This window comes from Rhineura floridana, chromosome 3, assembly GCF_030035675.1.
Source record: "Rhineura floridana isolate rRhiFlo1 chromosome 3, rRhiFlo1.hap2, whole genome shotgun sequence".
NCBI lineage: Eukaryota > Metazoa > Chordata > Lepidosauria > Squamata > Rhineuridae > Rhineura > Rhineura floridana.
This window is the reverse complement of record NC_084482.1, coordinates 5203569-5225082: the sequence shown is the minus strand read 5'-3', so window position 1 is coordinate 5225082 and position 21514 is coordinate 5203569. Positions and strand designations below refer to the sequence as shown.

The following is a 21514-nucleotide window of genomic DNA, read 5'->3' as shown; positions in this document are numbered from 1 at the left end:
CACTCCAGACCAGTAGTCACATGGACAGGGTGCTTGCAGAGGGAGATGGAGCTCCTATAGACCACAGCAACCTCCCCGACCCTCAGGTCTACCCTGATGCTGGACCAGGTACCCTGGTGGACATAGCTGGGAGAGACTGACTCCTCCCTGCTCACCCACCCAGGTCTCGGTTATACATGCCAGATCAGCTGCCTCATCCACAATTAAATCGTGAATCAGGGAGATCTTATTATGCACCGATCTGGCGTTTAGGAGCAGCATCTGGAGGCCTGAGAGCTGGCTGATAGGGCAACCAACAAACCTGAGGGTGTGTGGAGGACCAGAACAAGGCACAGCCTTTAACTGCCTGGGCCGCGTTCCCCTTACCTGGCAAGTCCTCCTCACAACACCATCTCTCCCTCTACCCGTCACTACACTAATTGGGGCCCCCTCAAGTCTCCCCGCTTGGCTCTGAATCCTTTCTCCCAGGCACGATTCAAGACCCACAAAAAGGCAAACAAAGCAGGAGCCACCTCAGTCAGCTGGCTTATGTATCCCCTCCGAGGAAGGGACAGGTGGAACAATATCAGATCTTCTATTGGAATGCATGGGCTATTTGGCCACTAGGTCTACTCATTGAAATGCATGGGCTGTTCTGCCACCTGGTCTACCCATTGAAACAAATAGGCTGTTCTGCCACCAGGTCTACCTGTTGGAGAAATTTGTATTTCTCCTGTGGGATCTTTGCCGGGGGTCCTTTAAGTAAATTGAATACACAGGCTTAAAGCAAAAAGGTAGGCCTTTATTTCCGGTACAAGCATATGCAGGGACAGCCCATCAGAAATCTGAGAGGGACTGTAAAGAAATATAGTGTGCACAGATGTTTTATAGGATACCATTACAACATGTGAACATGATTTAACCAATTCTCCAAGTTCTTTGTAATAGTTCTTCCCTCCTGAAATATTTCCAACCAACCAGATAATTTTATTAAAATGAATACCTGCATATTCATACCTCCCATCTCCCATTGTGTTCATTGATGTCAACCTGTCCCTTTTGCTGATTTACCACTATTCAACTGTCATACATTACTGATGATTCTGTACTGTTCTGAAACCTATGTGTACCATTACATTCCTTTCTATTCAAGCTGGTCAAGGAACATCTCTTAGGACAAAACAGCATGTTCCTTGGTTGAAGTCATGACTACAAGCCAAATCTGGCTCTCCCTAGAGTGACTGGGAGTTCCATGTGAAATTCCTCTTGCTATCTTGCTATAAAGAGAAATTAATTTAAATCACCGTGTTATAACCACATAACGTTAATATAATATAAAGAATGATTAGGGAACACAGAAAAGGAAAAAGAGTAAATCTGAGCCAGCCACTTCTCCATCAAACACAGAGAAATGAACAAAGGCAGCCCATCTCAAAATACCCCTTACCTCAAGAACACACTTAATGATTTTATGGAATACATCATGCCATAATAAAATCAGTATCAAGCTAAAATTTCCATCTACTTAGATTTTCCTTTATAAAGATTTCTTTTAACTGAAGTCTTTTGCTTTTCAACAGGACAGCTCAGAAACCACGGGTTCCGAGATCAAATAGTAAAAATGTATTAACTAAGAGATGGCTTAACAATACTAAATTAATGATCTTCGGTCATGGTTTTAGCCATCTTTTTGGCACGGAGTGATTGCTCAGGAATTTTTGCAGAGAGGTGAGCTTGACCTCTCTGCTTTTCCCTAGACACACAGGGTTTGCTGTTAATGCCTGCTGTGTGAATAAGGGGAAAGAAAACAATTTTTTCTTAATCAATTTTCAGGGGCCCAAATTGCTTGGGGGCCAGGGTACTTGGGTTTTCCCCCTCACAGGTGCCCCTGGCAGTGCCCCTCTGACTTCTCCATCCCTGATTTTTGGTCCCAACAGCTTAAGTGGTAGGAAACTGGAGGCCAAATATAAACTAGATATTACTGCCCCTATCCACTCCACTGACCTCTGCTTTCCTAATACTAAGAACATCTTTTCATTTTTAGCTGAAGGAGTTTTAGGAGAGGCAGAATGTTCACATTCTTCCTGCAACCTCCCTAAGGAAAGACATCACCCCTTTCAGTCTTGGCCACCTAATCTTTAGATCCTGTGCAAGCAGCAGCAGAAGCAGCAGCAAGCTAGTAACAAAAAAAGCAAATTGGCCTCTGTCTTCCTGGGTTTGGTTGGTTTTCCTAGAGCTTGAAGCAGCATGCATTTTTTTCTAATGGCAAGTCCATCAAATACATGAACGGGGAATTTAGGGCCTTCCAAGAGGTTGCAGAACTACAACTCCCATCATCCCTGGCTATTTGTCACACTGGTTGCAGCTGATGGGAGTCCTACAACATCTGCAGAGCCACAGGTTAGACAATTCTGATATAATGTAAACTACCTACAAGCCGAGCAGACATTTGCCCTGCAGCATGCACACACGTGATCCTCTCATGCCAACTGCATATGAAAGTTCAAAGAGCTGGTAGAAGATATGCTGAACGAGATGGATGTCTCGTCTTTCAAAACCCTCTTGATTCTTTTCAGGTGGAGTTTACCACCTGGTTAAGACTGTGCCTAGTTTCACAGACAACTAGCACCAATGGGAGATGTCAAGGAGGGCAGACTGGACATAAGATGGGACATATCCACACAATGCTAGTTTTTTTACCAGTTAACTTCACCCAAAGGATCCTGGGAATCATAGTTTGGTGAGGGTGATGAGAACTGATTCCTTCAAACTTCAAGGCCACATCACAGAACTCAAAGCAGGTTCTCCGAGGAGAAAAAATGACCATTGAAACCAGTTTAAATCTGTGGTTTAGATATGCCTAGAAGATGACCCCTCCAGAACAAATCAAAGATTGACAACAAAAGCAGAGAAAAGCCAGAGAAAAAGATAAAGTGCAATGCCAGAGAGCCCCAGAAATGATCAATAAGTACACCATGGCATGAGGAACTGTCATCCACACGCATTATTAGAATTGGCAGGACTGAAGTAAAACAAGACTCCTTCCTCAGCCACCTTCCGCAGTTTGCAACTGGCATCCATCTTTTGTGATGAGTGGCCTGCTCCAGTCATCCAGGGGATTAACTGCTGCTCTCGCCATCCTCCTCTTCATCCATTTCCTTCAGGTCCTCCAGGATGAGCTCATTGATGTCACAGAATGCCAGGCTGCCTTGACTCAAGCAGGTGGCCACAGTGGAGCCAGTGCTGTCGTGCTCTTGGCTTGGGCAAATCACTTTGGGCAAGCCATTCTTGATACGGCTTTGGGGATGCACACAGTGAGTTCCTGGTATGTGAGGATCTGCAGGGGGATAGGAGGACACAAGTTAATACTGGTAAACACATCCACAGGTCCAGTGATGAATGTGGATTATCTGTTTTGCTGGAAATTGCCCAGCAACTTGCCGCAGCCACACATCAACCCACCTTTCTAGACTTCCTGCTTCCAAAGTCTCTATCTGGCAGTGAATCTCTTCCCCCTCCTCCACCTCAGGCCACCATTTACTTCTGTACTGGAACAAGGCTGGTTCCATGGCAGCAGTAAGGAGAAAGACCCATTATTCCAGAGAATTTATAATCTGCAGATAGTCTCATAAACATGAACAAGAGGCACGTTTGGTAAAGGGCCACAAGAAAAAGGCAAATTCAAAAAGGTGCCTTTTCCCCCAGCCAAATAATGTGCCTGAAATCTTGCTACAACATCCAATCAATCTGCAAACTGGAACTGGATGCCACTTGGCATAGCTCCAAAAAGACTGCACACATCCTTCTGGCAATGACACACACTAGCCACCTACCATGGAATGGACCCACGATACAGCTCTTGTCCACAATACAGCTTGTCACTGTACATCCAGCCTCACCTCTTCGGTTGTAGCAATCTTCTGCAAAGCACGAATGCTGCTGCCTGCTTCTTGGCCCCTGGGGCTTGCGAGGTGGGATGATAAACCTCGGGAGTACAGGGCTATGGCAACTGTAGCATGGAGACGGGGTCCCCATCTGAGCCGAACCCCTGCAGTGAGTGAGAAGATGGAGGAAGCTCTTTTATTTATTGATTCATTTACTTATTTATCTTCTGCCCTGTTCTACTATTTTTAAAAATCATTTTTTACATAATCAGGAAAACCATTACACTACAATAGAAAATTAAGCCAAGCAATAAGGAATCAGCCTAGCGTAAAATATCAACAGTGTATAGCGCATGCTCCACTTCCCCAGCAGAGAGACATTCCTGGGCTGCACTACTAGGTTTAGTTTTCTTTGGGTCAAGGAAAACGAGAATAAAAGTACAAGATATTTGAAGGATGTAGACTCCTAAAAACAGACAGTAGATCCCCAGAAGGCAAACTGTATACCCCCTACCAAACAAGGTTGCACCCCAGTTTCCATCTGACTCCAGGAATATATTCTCAGTGCACAGCCTTTTCAAATGGCAAACTTTTTTATTTTTCTTCTTTTAGCTGGAAGGCTGCTGTTTTTCCAGGGCTCTGATGGATATCCCATTCTAAATACTTGAGAGAGATTCTCAGCTATCTAAGCATACTGGTATTCTTTTGTTAAATCCAGAGAAAATATCAATCAATCTTTTGCAAGCAATCAAAGAAAGGAATGTTAGGTATAACAACAGTATGGAGACAAGTCATATTCTTAGTTATATGCCAAGCAAGATTGTTCACTGTGGTAAAAGCTCTTACAACCCAATCCCATGTTTATATACACTGTATGCTCGATGCAACTTACTCCCAAGAAAGTGTGCACAGAGTATCAGTCTGAACCTGACAAATTCTCATTGGATCAATGGGATTTAAAAGTTCTTCACTGTGTTAACTAGACTGTGCCCTCTGACAGTAGCAAGAGCACTGCATAAGAACTAATCAAATACTCCTTTTCTCATCTTCCTCCCACAGCCTCCAGCTATTTAAAATGAATATCCAGCACATTATGACAGACTGAGCATCCTATACAATGGCTGTTGATAGGCCTATATTTCCAATCATTTATCCATTTTGTTTGTATGGAATTTAAGCCTGGCAAACACATGCAATAAAAATGAGATGGTAATAAGGTGGTAAAGTGCAGAGGTGGTCTTTTATCATTTGCATCCCTTGACAAAATTATCAATCAAATCCACCTAACAAATGAATGGTCAGCTACCAGCATTAACATTCTGTATAGTACACAGCAAGATAGTATTCACTTCAGTTCACTAGATTTGTCAAATACAATCTTAGTTCAATGTTCTCTGAGATGGCAAATGGAGAATCGTACAGTTGGGAGGCACCTCAAAGGTCATCTAGTCCAACCCCCTGCAGGAATTCTACTATTGTACTATTCCTAGTAGGTGGCTATCCAGCTTCTGCTTAGAAACCTTTAATGAAGGTGGTCCACCACCTTCTACAGCAATCTCATGTTTTAATGTCAAACAGCTCATACAATCAGGAAACTCTTTCTGATATTTAGTCTAAATCTTAATTTGAACCCACTGGTTCTAGTCCTGTCCTCTGGAACAACAGAAAACAAATGTAAGTACTAAAGTTTCCCTCTCACCCCCACCTCGATGCTCTTGAGCCATTCAGTCCCTGCTTCTCACCTGAAAGTGCGCCCACAAGAGGTACAGTGGAACTCTGCTATGCCCCACATTTTGTTTTCTGGCACCGGGTCGTAGTGGTTCCCACACAGGTGGCAACGGGACACCTGTGGAGGGCATCAAGAGAGGTACTCAAACCCCAGCAATGATCTACCCCACCTAGGCACAGAATTAAGGATAAATTAAATGCAACGGCAGCAGACTCGACTCAAGTCACGCTGAAATTCTCTATAGACCAAAGTGTTGATATGGGATGCGGCCCTGAGACTGTTGCAGCACCCCTGATCCTAGCTATTTTGTTCTTGGTGGATTCTACTTCTGGTTTCAGAGCTCTGCCAAAGGGAAAAACTGTGTGGGAGCAGTGCTTTTTGAGGTAAAAAGTGGAAGAGTGAAAAGCATAAAAAGAGACTTCTGCTCCCCTTCCCACTTGTCCATGCTACACTTTCATTCTCCCCCCACAAAAAACAAAAGACATCATCCATGCTCTATATGTAGTGAACGCTAGTGGCTCCAACGTCAGTGGGGCAGTGAATCCGCTCCATGTTTTAGTCCAAACTGTCAGGGAGCACCAGCTATACTCGGCACCTTGGTCAGCTCTTTCAAAGTTCAGACTAAAACCAGAGGGGATTAACTGCTCTACTGACATCAGAGTCACCAGCCTCTGTTGTTTATATGGATTTGGTAGAAGACCCAATTTTAACACAGGTCTCTTTGGTTTTCAGTATTCCAGATTGTCCCCACCTAGTTTGGGACCTTTTTTCTTTTAAATTTAGACAAGGGTGGGGAGACAACAGAGGGAAAGGAGGAATGGGAGAAGCAAATATAAGAAGGATTAATATTCTGAGAATATAAAGATCAAATAAGGAACAGATTTGAGGCTTTAAACTTAGTTGACAGAGAACCAGAAGAACTATGGAATGAAGTCAAAGTCATTATCAGGGAAGAATGCAAAAAGACAATACCTCTAGTTAAAAAGAGAGAAAGATCTCAATGGATGACTGAAAAAACTCTTAAAATGGTTAAAGAAAGAAGGAAAGCAAAAGCAAAAGGAGATAGAAACACGGTTAGAACCCTAAATGCAACTATACAGCGACTGGTACACAGGGACAAAGAAAACTATTACAATAGTTATTGTATAGAAATAGAAGAGGACAACAAAAAGTGTAGAACAAGAGCCCTATTCCAAAAGATTAGAGAAATTAAAGGGAAATTTACACCAAGAGTAGGCATACTGAATAATCCAACAGGGGAACACACTATCTGACAGATCAAATAAAAGGAATATGGAAGCAATATACTGAAGAACTCTATAAAAGAGATGCAATGATGACAGTTTCATTCACGGAGGAACCGTATGATGAAGAACCAGACATTTTAGAATGTGAGGTGAAAGCTGCCTATACTCTGGACAAGAGGCTACTGTAAGGATAGAATATGGAGAAACTGATAGGTTCCCCATTGGAAAGGGGGTGAGACAGGTGTGCATTTTATCACCCAATTTGTTTAATCTATATGCAGAACACATCATACGGAAAGGGGGATAGGACCAAGATGAAGGAGGTGTGAAAATTGGTGGGAGAAATATTATTTTTTTAAGATATGCAGGCAATACCATACTACCAGAGCTTGGAAAAGTTACTTTTTTGAACTACAACTCCCATCAGCCCCAGCCAGCATGGCCACTGGATTGGGCTGATGGGAGTTGTAGTTCAAAAAAGTAACTTTTCCAAGCTCTGCATACTACTAGCAGAAACCAGTTATGATCTGAAACGAATGCTGATGAAAGTTAAAGAGGAAAGCACAAAAGCAGGACTACAGCTGCACGTCAAGAAGACTGAAGTAATGACAACAGAAGATTTATGTAACTTTAAAGTTGACAACAAGGACATTGAACTCGTCAAGGATTATCAATACCTCGGCACAGTCCTTAACTAAAATGGAGACAATAGTCAAGAAATCAGAAGGTGGCTAGGACTGGGGAGGGCAGCTGTGAGAGAAGTAAAAAAGGTCCTCAAATGCAAAGATCTATCACTGAATATTAAAGTCAGGATCATTCAGACCATGGTATTCCCAATCTCTATGTATGGATGAGAAAGCTGCACAGTGAAAAAAGCAGATAAGAGAAAAATCAACTCATTTGAAATGTGGTGTTGGAGGAGAGTTTTGCGCATACTATGGACTGGAAAAAATACAAATAATTGGGTCATAGAACAAATTAAACCAGAACTATCATTAGAAGCTAAAACGATAACACTGATCTTATCATACTTTGGACACCTAATGAGAAGACATGATTAACTAGGAAAGATAATAATGCTGGGAAAAACAGAAGGGAGTAGAAAGAGAGGAAGGCCAAACAAGAGATGGATTGATTCCATAAAGGAAGCCACAGACCTGAACTTACAAGATCTGAACAGGGTGGTCCATGACAGATGCTATCGGAGGTTGCTGATTCATAGGGTCGCCGTAAGTCGTAATCGAGTTGAAGGCATATAACAACAACAACAAATATTCTGAGAAGACACTCATCTCTCCTTTGGGTCATCTACCTCAGTGAATGGATCTGTCCACCACTTTGGTCTCTTGAGGTAGATGACCCAAGAGATATACCCTTCAGATATGCTAATGTGCACGTATGTGCACACACACACACACACACACACACACCTGTTTTCTCTCAGGGACTCGCCGCCACCACATACTGTCACAGGGCTGGCAGGAGAACTGACGGTCTTCAGTGGGGATGCAGTTCTTTTGGGCATTGTCAAACATGTGCAGGTTTTTCTGCGTCAGAGGCAAGAGCTTCAGCTGCTGAGCAACCTCCTGGGGAAGAATAATCATGAAATGCGTGGATTTGATCTCTAGGACGTCTCGTATCTCACAATTCAGTTTCCCTCCAAAATGTTAAAAGGCCAGGAACTTCCTTCCTCTCTGGCAGAGAGTAAGCCCGTCTCCCTCATGCCTGCCCAATTTGTGCACTGTTCAGAAGACTACGACAATAAAGACTAGGAAAGGAACATAGCTACTGTTGTACTTTTCCTCATGAATGGGCCTGATTGGGCATTGGTTGTCATGTAGGAAACTAAACTGGTTTAGGAGAGTCCCTGCTGGAAGTGCTTATAGAGTGGTAGACACCATCATGAAACTCGAGAGATAAATCCTTTGCAGGAAGACACTGGTGACTCTGCTCACAAAGCTCTGACACAGGGCAAACATTGGAAACTAACATATGATGTAGGGATATTCTATAGGTTAGTATTTATCTATTTATTTATTAAATTTATATCCCGCCCTTCCTCCCAGAAGGAGTCCAGGGTGGCAAACAAAAACACTAAAACCATTTTAAAACATCTTAAAAGCAAAAGATTTTAAAACACATCAAAACAAAACATCTTAAAAAGCAATTCCAGCACAGACAGTGACTGGGATAAGGTCTCTACTTAAAAGGCTTGTTGAAAGAGGAAATTCTTCAGTAGGCACCCAAAAGATAACAGAGATGTCGTCTAATATTTAAGGGGAAGGAATTTAAAAGTCAGTGCCACCACACTAAAGGTCTGTTTCCTATGTTGTGCAGAGCAGACCTCCTGATAAGATGGTATCTGCAGGAGGCCCTCACCTGTCGAGTGCAGTGATCAACTGGGTATATAAGGAGTAAGATGATCTTTCAGGTATCCTGATCCCAAACTATGTAGGGATTTGTACACCAAAACGAGAACCTTGGCCCAGAAGATAATGGGCAGCCAGTGCAATTCTTTCAGCAGCAGGGTGACATGCTGGCAACACCCTGCCCCAGCAAGCAGTTGCACCGCCACATTTTGCACCAGATGCAGCTTCCGGACCAACCTCAAGGGCAGCCCCATATAGAGTGCATTACAGTAATCCAGCCTGGAAATTACCAGTGCATGGATAACAATGGTCAGACTATCCCGGTTCAGAAATGGCCACAGCTGTCTTACCAGCCAAAGCTGGTAAAAGGCACTCCTAGCCACTGAGGTCACCTGGGCCTCTAGTGACAATGATGCCAGGAAGGTAGCTAATGCTTTTAGCAGTTGTGTAGATATGTTTTATTTATTTAGTCATTTAGTTCAGCTTTTTTTCTCTTGTCTTAATCTCAACAAAATTTTCTTTTGTTTCACCACCACTCCTCTAGAAGGATTATGGTTAAGGGGTGAGGGTGTGTAGGATTTTTAATTTTTTTTTTTTGGTGGCAAGATAATTTAAAGTGTGACCCAGCACCTTTCAGCAGGAATTTTACCACTTTGAAGGTGTGCATTTCATAGAAGTCCACCCATCATCTGAACCAGGCAGTGACAGATCAGACAAGTTCAAATATAGTTTTAAGCAGCTACAACTGCTACACACAAAAGAATAAGCAACGTGCACAAAAATAATGGTTCTTAAGCATAACGACCTCCTAGCTTGCAAGCACGGGTGCCTTCCAACTGCACCTCAACGGTCCTGGTCCAAATAGCCCCAGTCGAAGTCCTCTTTTCAACTCCCCCACCAAGTCTATTTAGACCATAGCCTTTTCTCCACTTCAACTTTCTCAATTCAAACTTGGGAGTATCTTTTCTGACTGCTCCCTAAATGTTGTCTTCCCCTGGTGATTACCTTCTGCTCTATTGTTGCTTCATTTCCTAGAAAAGAACATAGTACATCATGCCCCCCCGCTTATTCTTCTTTTTTTCTTGAACCGAGGTAAAAAAAATACTGTGTTCAATTCTTAATTTAGTGGTCTGATCTAAGCACATTCACTTCTAAATATGTGGTGTCACTTCTGCTTATTTAATGGTTTCTAACTGCTTTTAGCTATGATTTTGTGTTAGCTCTCACACTAATCCAATTTCTAGCGATATTTACTGAAAGCTTATCAGTCATATTAGATGTTATTCTAATCCTACAGGTGTTCCAAACTCTTTTCAGAAGTGGCATTCTTCTTTTAATTATTCTCATGTGTTCTCAAGGGCTCTGGGTGGGGAGGAGGCACTTCTGTGCCTCTGTAGAAAGTAAAGACGAGGCTGGTAGACGCCTACTGGAGCTGCTTATGCCTCAGAGCAACTGGGGTTAGAAAGGGCAAGTGGAAGCTCAGCTTTCTTGTGAAGGCCTGTGGAGCCACAGGCCTCACTTTTAGGCAGGTTGCCACAGGCGGGTGTGGCAGACAGTGAATTTATCTGCACAAAACCAGGAAAAAGGTGATGAGATCTATATTCCAAAACTGGGGGGAAACCCAACAGTGTTGTGGCCCCTTAAAGACTAACTTTTTTTATGGCATAAGCTTTTCATGAACTAGAGTTCACTACATCAGATGCATGTTATCTGTTATCTTTTCGGCGCCAGGTAAAAACTTACCTTTTCGCCCAGGCTTTTTAAATTTTAAATTTTGTAAATTTTTAAATATTTTAATTTAACATTTTAAACTTAATATGATCTGAATTTAAATCTCAATGGCAATTTTATTAATGTTTTATAATTGTACTATATATATATATATTTTTCCACACTTGCTCATATATTAATTGTGATTTTATTTGTTGTACACCGCCCTGAGAGCTTTCTGCTATAGGGCGGTCTAGAAATGTAATTAAATAAATAAAAATAAATAAATAAATAAAGTATTATTCTTAGTTGCCAGGTATATTCTTTACATACGTGGTGGATTATCTGTATTGACTCTGTGATGGCAGCTATATTGTTATTATGAGTTATAAATACCCGGTTTTTAATTTATTTTGATGTTTTAGTGATTGCACTGGTACTGACTTGTATTTTATTATTTTTACTGATGAATTGTGAACCGCCCAGAAATGAATGTGTGTGTGAAAAATGTAAAGCAGGTTGTCAGATGAAGACGAAATGCAAAGAATACAGTCTGAGACAATTATGTTAGAGCTTAAATGTATGCAAGCACAGTAACTATCCACACTGCCGATCACTGATGATAATACAAACACCCTAATTAACACATGTAATGGGATACAAACCCATTATCTTAGTTAATATATACCTGCCAACTTGGGGTAACACTTCATGCATTTGATGAAGTGAAACCCTGGTCCATGAAAGCTTTTATGCCATAATAAATGCATTTGTCTTTAGGTGCCACAAGACTTTTTTGGTTTTCACTGCAACAGACTAATACGGCCATCCCTGTTGAAATGATTTCAAATCTGGTTCAGCCCCACCAATTGATGTGCATGTTCCAGACTCTTAATGCACATCAGTTACTCTTAATGCAGAGATGGGAAACCTATGGCTCTCCAGATGTTATAGGACTCAACTCTCATTAGCCAGTTAGCAAGGCCAATTATCAGAGATGATGGGAGTTGTAGTTCAACATATAGATTCTCTTAACACTATACACTATTCTGTGATGTAGTCAAGACAGCTCACTCATGGCTGAATTGTACATCCTAATCTGGGCTTGTGTTCTGTTCATAGCCCATTCACTTTGACTGTGAATGGGACTTTGACTGTGTTAATGATGTGAGCAGGAGTCCAGGAGTTGACAAGTTATTCCAGATTAATTAACATGGAGTACCATGCCATGACCCTGCCAATATTTTCTCTTCCTCATCTTTCACTTCCTGTTTTCCCCTCTTTCACAACACACACACACTGCCATGGTTCGGTCACACAGCCCCGCCTAATTATCTATCCTCACCTTGATTTTCTCATCATTCTTGCCATTTGGTTTCTGCAAAGAAATAAATAAGTTACGATGCACAGAACTGTTAAAGAAATGTCATTAGTAGGTACTATTGGAGCACAAAAACACTGCCTGAGTGTATCCTTCCCAAATGCCACATGCTCTGTTTGTAATGCAAGACACCTTCTTAATGTGGCAGGCATTCTGAGACTTAATATTGGTGCATGGTGGATGAAATGTGCGACTGAGATGCTGTTGTCCTTGTTACACCCAAGGATAGCTCAGGACATGTTGGTGCCTGTGAAAAATCCAAATGGCACCTTTTCCGTCTCTGGGCACTATTCTCTAGAATGTTCTCCTGTACATTTCCAAGTCAGTTCAGTGGGACTTGAAAAGGGAAATTTCCTGAGGAATTATGCCCCACATTAGATATGCTTGCCTCTCAATTTTTTCTACTGTCAGTGGCAACCAAACCAGCTGCCTTGACTTACCACATGTACAACTGGTAAGAAAAATAAAGGTTTTATGGTTTCTCTGGCGGGGGGGGGCGCGGCTTGATGGGTTCTTTGCCTACCCATCCCTCATGTACTTGAAACACGCACAGAGAGCAAGAGTATTTTGAGAGTGGTGTCATGCCCATCACTGCTTCTTGCCATTCCCATCATCTGCCAACATGGCTGTTATGTGGATAAGGGAGCATGAAGCACTTAGGACTTGGATAGCAACCATCATACCTGCTCTTCAATGCAGAATGGTTGGGAAGGCAGCTGGTGTGGTTAAGCAACTACCAAGTGCTTGGAACTGGCAAAGAGGGTGCGGTTAGACTTCATTAACATTAAGTAATATTTATTCAGACACACATCCCATTTCCTTTTCTTAAAAGTTTAAGAACAATAATATTGGCAAGTGCAACTGATCATACAGGGCAGGTTTGGGGAGTCTTTAGCCCTCCAGATGATGCTGGGCAATGGCCCAAGATGATGGGAGTTGTAGCTCAGCATCATGTGGCAGGCCAGAGGTTCCCCACCCGTTATAAGGTGATCTTCAAAACAGATTACAAAAAGAGCTTGTCAAGTCAGTTAAGATCTACCAAGTGGCCCACCCCACACAATATCCTCCTCCTTCTCCTTCCTCATTCACCTGTTTCTCCTCCTCCTCTTCTTTTTCCAGTTTATCCACCACTTTCTAGAAGAAGAAGGAAAGGGATGCAAGTGCGTACCAGATAGCAGGAAAAACTATATCCATAGAATCAATCAAATTTTATTATGCGGTCATAGACCCAATATACAATTGATTTAACAGGAGGTAAAAAAATATAAGTTATAAAATAGAGCTAACAGAGCTCATATTAATACAGCATTAAAATAAACATTACTGGCTAAAAGAGATCTTCTTACATATAATTTGGGCAGCAAAGATGAACTTAGCAGCAGATAGGGTGGTTAACTTGTCAGTGCCGGCCAGAAAATGTTTCAGTAATCGGTCAACAGGCCTGCCCGGGAAGCTTTTTATAATAGGATTTAGGTACCTAAGGCGTTCAACATTATAGTAGGGACAAACAAAGAGAACGCGAGACAGTGATTCAACGTCTACATTCCTACAGGGGCACAGGCGGAGTTCGAGAGGTATACCCTGGAAACAGCATTCTAAGAGTGAGGAAAAGAGACAGTTAAAACGAGCCCTGGAAAAGGCTAGACAACATTTAGGAATAGTCAGAATTTCCAGGTAGGTGGCGGGTTTAGGAAATGTGAAGTTTAAATCGGAATGGGTAGGGGAGCAGGTTTTAGCAGCATCTGAGATTGAATTTTGAAAATAGACGTCCTTAATCCGGGGCTTGATGGTCCGTTTGGCTAATCCAGGCTCTAGTGAGGATAGAAAGTCCACTGAGAAGCCTAGTGTGGCCAGTTTGGCAAGTAATGTTTTTGATCATGTGCTGGAAAAGACGTCCTTCCAGAGGAGATGTAAATGTCCTGAGGTGGGGCTTGTGTAAGCTAATTTGGTCCAATATCTGAAAGCTAAGGACCAGGCAAGGGATTCAAGTGAAGGCAGTCCGGACTCTAGGCAGAGGCCAGCAGCCGGGACACATCGAGGTACACCAAAAATTGATCTTAAAAAGGTTGATAAGATTCAACCTTGGGGTCAAAACTCTGGGCCCAAAGTGGAACACCATACAGGAGTTGGGGAAAGATCTTAGATTTGAGAACCTGGATGGCAGCAGGTATATACTGCCCGCCCCTAGTGTAAAAAAAACAAAGAATGGCTTTTAGTGTGTTTTGGGCAGACCAGGAAAGAGAAAAGTGAAACATGACCCCAAGATATCTATATTGCCTAACCTGGGCTATCTTCCAGCCATTAATTGTCCAATCGGACACTGATGAGCGTCAGGAGAAGACCAGGATTTTGGTCTTGTTAAAGTTTATAGTTAAAAAATGTGTAGCACAATAGGACATAAAGGCGCAGAAAAGCCGTTTCAGACCATACAGGTGGCATCATCTGCATACAGCAGCAGAGGGATTTCAGGTCAGCCACCTTGGGGGGATGAAAGACGGGAGAATGGCAACATGTACTCAGGTCGTTTAAGAAGAGGTTAAATAGTACTGGAGCTAGAACACAGCCCTGTCTGACCCCCTTGGTAACGGGGATGGAGTTTGTTAAGGTTCCATTGGCACCGCATCGAACTCGAAGAGAAGTGGATTGGTAGAGGCAGTAGATAAGGTAGAGGAGTCTCCTGTCCATGTTAGTTCGAAAGAGTATGGCCCATAGTTTGTCTCTGGGGATGGTGTCAAAAGCAGATTTAAGGTCGACAAAGGCGAGAAAGAGGCCGTTTCCTAGGGGGCTCATACATTTTTCAGCCATGTGATTTAATAAGATACAATGGCCGAGAGTTGAACTGCCTTTTTTAAAAATATCCATAGAATAAGAAACACAAGACAGATACGGTGACATACACATTTTTGAAATACAAAGGACTCTTAGTCAGGGCAGACTGGAAAGGCAGCTAATTGTTTTTTTAATAACAAACAGTTCAGAATTCATGAGGCAGTATGATTCATCATTTTACTACAGTAATATAGCCAAACTATGATATTACACACCCATATAATTACTGCTGCCTCAAACCTGTTGCTATAGTATTGACTTTCATGCATTGGCAGGAGCTTAGACTAGATGCCCTTTGAGATCCCTTCCAGTTCTATGATTCTGTGAAAATTTAAGAGCCAGCAATGCTTTCTAGGAACCGGACCAGAGTCTTTCTTACTGCTGGTGGTAACCTTAAGTGCACCATGAGAGATCCTGTTCTCTGTTAGAGTATTCTTGTCTGTTCCCCTCCTGTACCTTCCTTTCAGGTAAAGCCCGATTAGGAAGTGCCAGGCCTCATAGGGATTGGAACCCTCAGCAGCCCCATGTATCAATCACCAGACCCAGTTTGGGGGCTCAAAGCAGGAATTTGCATTAAAAAGCCATGCAGGGTGAAATGAGTTTATACCCCTTAACATTACTCTATAAGGAGACTCAGTAGATGAGTTTTGTTCATCATGTTTAAGGCATAAGGTATTTGGGGTAGTTGTTGGGGTAGTCATCCTTAATGAATGGGACAGGTAATAAACAAATAGCAGATTAGAAAAAAAGTAGTTGGAATGTTTTGCACCAGTGGTTACTGGATGCTTGGAATTTTGTGCTGCTGACTATGAAGTAATAAAGTGCCATTAAAGTACCTGTACAATGACTGTTGGAAATTCAATGAAATGTCAGCATTCATAGTACAGTAGGGCCCCACTCATACGGTGGGCTTTAGTCTAATTGCGTCTAATTACAACCGCTGTATTAGCAAATCGCTATAAAGCAAATCGCTTTAAAGCGGGGCCCTACTGTATTCAAAAACCTAGACAAATACCACTTTAAAGACTAGCAAATATATTATGACCCTGCTGAATCAGTATTTTACAAATTTTATTTTCTTTATTTAGGTCATAATTAGACCATGGATTTTCTCCCACTATAGTTGTTAAATTAGCATAGCACACCTGTTAGGTTAAACCAGTTGTGCTCTTACTATTCCTTTCCCTATTTCAGCATCCTTCAAATAGAAGTGGACTAACTTCAAGTCGATTCTGACTTATGGCAACCCTATGAATAGGGTTTTCATGATAAGCGGTATTCGGGGGGGGGTTACGATTGCCTTCTTCTGAGGCTGAGAGGCTGTGACTGGCCCAAGGTCACCCAGTGAGCTTCATGGCTGTGTGGGGATTCGAACCCTGATCTCCCAGGTCGTAGTGCAACATTATAACCACTACACCACACTGTCTCTCTCAGCATGCTTGGATGCCCCTTAAAACTAGCCTCTCACTGCTTACTGTTCAGCTACCCATTTTTCTAGCTCTTAACCTCTGCCTAAGACAAACAGACAGAATTACCAAAGCCACAGGATCATCAGCAAGGCTGTCTCCATCTTCTGGGTCTGTATCTAAAGAACAACAACACACGGTTAGATGTGGGTTGCCCATATGGAAATGGAAATGGACTCCTTCAAGTCGATCCTGACTTATGGTGACCCTATGAATAGGGTTAGAGGTCTCAAATTGTGAAACCGGGAAATTAATTTTTTGTGACCAGGAGTCAAAAACTATCTGTGACCAGGAGAGATACAAAACAGAACAGTCAAATTGGCATCAAGTTACCTTGGTTCATACTCTTTATTCTAACTATTTAAGGATTATCCTGACTGCAGCACAACCTTCATTCATTCTTTCTACATTTGTTCCATCCAACACCCTACTATGTTGGTTCCACACATCACTCTCCTTTGAAATTTGCATGCTTCATCAATATTCCAATACACCAGAAGAAGAGAGCAGGAATAAACATGATGCCCCCCCCAAAAAAAACACAGAAGCCCATGTGATGCAATAAATAAGTTGATAAAAGCATCCAAGCAGTTCAAGGAACGGGAGAACATGCTCCCAGGATTGCTAGCTAATCTGATTGAGGTCATGGACCAATATGGGGTTCAGACTAGTTAAATACAGTAACATTTCAAGAAAGGGATACAAACTTCAGGTGATATTCAATGCCAGTTCTACTCTGACTCACTGAAGTTAATAGACATGGCTAACTCAGTTTCATTAATTTCAATGGGTCTACTCTGAGTAGGACTTAGTTGAAAACAACCCTTCCTTTTTAAAAAAAACATTAAAACCAGATTTATAGCTGACAGAGTAGCCTTTGTCAGCCTGGAGCTCTAGTTGTTGCATATTCCAACTCTAATAAATCCCAGGCTGAGTGGCTAATGGTCGGGTATAATAGAAGTTGAAGCTCAAAATCATCTGGAAGGCACCAGGTTTGGGAAAGCTGTGATGGGGAGGGCGTGGGCCAATCAGGCAGGGGAAGCTTTCACAAGCAGTGAATGGCAAATTGTCTCAAAGCAAGTTGTCAGGGTAGCTCAGACACCTGAATCCTATACCCCAAATTGGACACAACTTTCATTTTCAGAATAAAGTCTCATGGTGTTTCTTCGGACCTTGGTAAAGAGAAACAGCTAACTCTAGACACTAAGCTCTAGCTTTGTAGGATAGGTAGATTAGGAACGTTGTTGGTGTACTGCCCACCCTGCTGCTCTTGGATTGAGTTGGCCGAGGTAATCTCAAGTGTGGAGATGTAGGAGCAACCCCAGATTATAATCCTGGGTGGCCTCAACATCTACACTGAGGCTGCTCTTGGGTCTGGCTTGGGATTTCATGGCCTCTATGGTAACCATGATGGGATTGTGTAGGTTGTTCTCTGCCCAACACACAGAGCAGGGACACACTCCTCACTTTTTTGCTCCAAGTGAGGAGAGGGGGTGGTCTGGAAAGGGGTCTCTGTGACCCCATTTTCATGGTCAGACCACTTCCTGATGAAGTTTGGAATCACAGGAGCTATCCCCCTCTGCAGAGGTGGGGGACCAACATAGATGGTCCACCCTCAGGGACTTGTGGATCCTGATGAATTCCTGAATGTTCTGGGGGACTTCCCAGTGGATAGAGCAGGTGATCCTGTTGAGGCTGGTAAGATGAGAAGGACTGTTGACATGATTGTTCCTGAGCTCCCTTTCTGGCACTGCAGAGCCTGCAATGCTTCCTGATATTCTAGCAAGATGTAGGCAATGAAACTGAATGGATGAAGGCTAGAGTGCCGGTGGCATAGATCCCACTCCAAAGCTGACTGAGCATTGGTTAGAGCGCATAATTGCGCCTACCATGCAACAATAAAGGCAGCTAAGACCTACTTTGCTGCCTCTACTGCATCCTCAAGTAATCATATAGTAGAGCTTTTCCAGGTTGTCTGGAATTTGATCTCACTAGCTGGTGGAGACAACCCCCTGGAGACAACAGAGGCCTGCTGTAACCATTTGGCCCACCCTTTTGAGGACAAAGTTGCTAAACTCTATGGCAATTTAGAAGCTACCATTACTGTTGCAGTTCCAGCTGAGGTGTCTAATGTTGCATCTTGTTCAACTCTATGGGATCAATTTCAGCTTATTTAGTCTGATGATGTGGACAGATTACTAGCAGTATGAATCCAACTACATGCCCTCTGAATCTCTCCCTATCATTGCTAGCGAAATCAGGTTGGGCGCTGACCAGGTGGGTCCAGGGAGTAGTGAATGCTTCTTTTTTGTGAGGGAGTGATGCCTTCTGCCTTAAAGGAGATGGTAGCATGGCCACTACTGAAAAAGCCATTCCCTGATCCAATGGTTTGCAGCATGTATTGTTTAGTTACAAATACCCCCATTTTAGGGAAGTCGATTGAGAGATTGTGGCAGAACAACTGCAGACATTCTTGGATGAGACTGCTTATCTGGAACCCTTCTAGTCTCGGTTTGGGACTGAATCAGCTTTGGTTTCCCTGATGGATGGCCTTTAGAGAAATAAAGGCAGGAGGAGTGCAACCCTGCTCCTTCTTCCCAATCTCTCAGTGACTTTTGATGCCATTACCCTTCCGTACACACTCTGAGGGATGAGCATTTGTGGCACTGTCTGCCACAAATGCTCCGCTCCTACCTGCAGGGCTGAGTAGCAGAGAGTAGCATTGGGAGAATACCCTTCGGCCCCCTGGTGTTTAAGCTATAAAGTACTATTCATCTGTATGAAGCCATTGGGAGCAGTCATTAGGGACTTTAGACCAAAGTGTCAGCAACATGTTGATGATACTTCTTCATCACATCTGAATAAGGAGAAGCTGTGCAAAGCCCTGGACCAGTGTCTGAAAGCAGTGGTGGACTGGATGCGTGCTTTTAGTTTGTATACTACCTTATGATATTTTATATGAAAGTGTAGCTTATAAATATTTAAATAAAAATAAATAATTTTAAATAAGTGAGCCAGATGCACATTTTTAGCTCATGAGTTAGATGCAGGTTTTTAACTCAAGGTTTTTTAAGCAAAGAGGAATGAAACATCTCATTTTATTTCAAAGATACATATAATAAAGAATGTATTCATTAGCCATTAAGATTTTGATAACATATCTATGCAATTCCTATTCAGATGTGCTTTTAAAAATGGTACTTGCTTACACTTGATTTGTCTCCATTATTTGTTACCAATATCATTTTTCCTTTGAAGATAATTTTGATGAAGTTTGCATTTTATTGCATCAATTGTCATCAAACTAGGACATGAAAATGACAGGCGATAATGCTTAAATATATTGTACTTTATTGATTAAATATAGTTTATTGTTATAGAAGAATATAAAAAGGGCAAATTGCTGATATTAAGGTGGGGTTTTCTTTATAGAAAATACTCCGCTTGCATGATACCAGATCTAATAAGCCATTATAATTTTATAAGTGAGAATTATTTCTATAAGCTATGATCATGACAAGCCTTGCTATTAAAATATAATCAATGTTATGATTCTATGTGATTATGTATTAACTCTCTTCTGCATTCTAGAACTAAAACTAATACTTGCTTAGTAAAGGAAAGAGCTGTTTATCAGACTAGTTTTAGAAATTCAATTTTAAAAATAGTATCTGTGTGCCTTATCTTCAGTAAACGAACAATTGTCTGAAGGAGACAACTGGACTGGGACACTAATACATTTAAGCAAAACAGGGTATGACTTCAAAGTACAGGAGTGTAAATTAGGGAATTATCAGACAGGGCTTAATATGCCATAAGAGAAATATTGCAGTTTTTAAGAGAATTGAAGATAGTTTGATGAGGTATCATTGCCAGTGGTGTATAGCTGCCTGTGGTGAAACAGTTTTGGCAAGTTTTTGACAACATCCTAGCAAAACAAGGGACTAGTGATGATAGTGGGATGAGTGTGCACGCTACACTGAAAAAGATCAGGTAATGGCTGATGGGAAAGATCCCTATCAGAGACTCAGGAGAGCCACTGACAGTCAGCACATATGAGAATAGATGAACAAACAAGTCTTACCTAGGATTTAAGACAGCTCCCTACGTTCTTGTGTATCATAAGTAAGAATGCCCTTTCATACCACCTTTAACCCCCCACATTATCATCTGTCTCCAACCCAACATTTTGTGACCCATCAAGACAAATTTAACCTGTGGCCCACATAAGGTGGCCCACTGGGAGCTCCATAAACACTCCATGTTTGTTGCCCACCTATTGTTGCCAAACATCTAGCAGCCCAGGCAATGGATAATGTGTCCAATTTGGTGGGTCATAAGTTGTGGAGATCAAGTTTAGATGGATCAGAATTTTTTTTTAACCTAACTCAGGGTTAGCTAATCTGTAGCCTTTTTGTTGTTATTGGACTCCACCTCCCTTCATCCCTGACCACTGGCCATGCTTGCTGGAGTTGCAGAAGTCCGACAACTTCTGAAGGTCACATGTTAGCCACCTCTGACCTCAAGGGGGCTTAACTCCAAACCCAGCAGATGGCCAGCAGCTGCACCGCCACTTTTTTTTTACTAAAACATGTCAGCTCAGCACCAAACCATCATTTTCACCTCAGTTAGGCAGCAAAATTAGAAACAATACAAACTGCACCTTTTTAATGCTTTGGCAAGTTCTCTCTTCTTAAACATTTATAGCATGAATAGGACAGGCAAAAGATCTCATGGATATACAGGCAATTTATTACTGAATCCAAGGAGCTCCTAAAATGCATTTCTTCCTCTACTGAATCATTTCAACAAGTGCTCACACACCTGGGATTGGGAGACTGCATGTCCTAATCAGACCACAGCCCTCTATTGGACATCCCTGATTTAGCTCTCCGCCTCCCAACAATGTCACCTAGATGT

General features: G+C 42.1%; 1 protein-coding gene across 6 annotated transcripts in view; it reads right to left on the bottom strand.

Moving 5' to 3' along the window:
• Window positions 1–760: 760 nt before the first annotated feature.
• Window positions 761–21514, bottom strand: part of SHFL (shiftless antiviral inhibitor of ribosomal frameshifting) — a 29843-nt gene continuing 9089 nt past the window's right edge. For 3 of the 6 annotated variants that reach the window (XM_061614045.1, XM_061614046.1, XM_061614041.1), the window contains 8 exons: window positions 16664–16713; window positions 13389–13433; window positions 12264–12296; window positions 8270–8425; window positions 5606–5709; window positions 3813–4027; window positions 3442–3538; window positions 761–3316 (listed from right to left, as the gene is read on the bottom strand). In XM_061614045.1, the coding sequence (XP_061470029.1) occupies window positions 3169–3316; window positions 3442–3538; window positions 3813–4027; window positions 5606–5709; window positions 8270–8425; window positions 12264–12296; window positions 13389–13433; window positions 16664–16713 (848 nt within the window). In that variant the 3' untranslated portion in view covers window positions 761–3168. The remainder of the gene's footprint in view (window positions 3317–3441; window positions 3539–3812; window positions 4028–5605; window positions 5710–8269; window positions 8426–12263; window positions 12297–13388; window positions 13434–16663; window positions 16714–21514) is intronic. The other 3 variants (XM_061614043.1, XM_061614042.1, XM_061614044.1) reach the window with 3 other exon arrangements.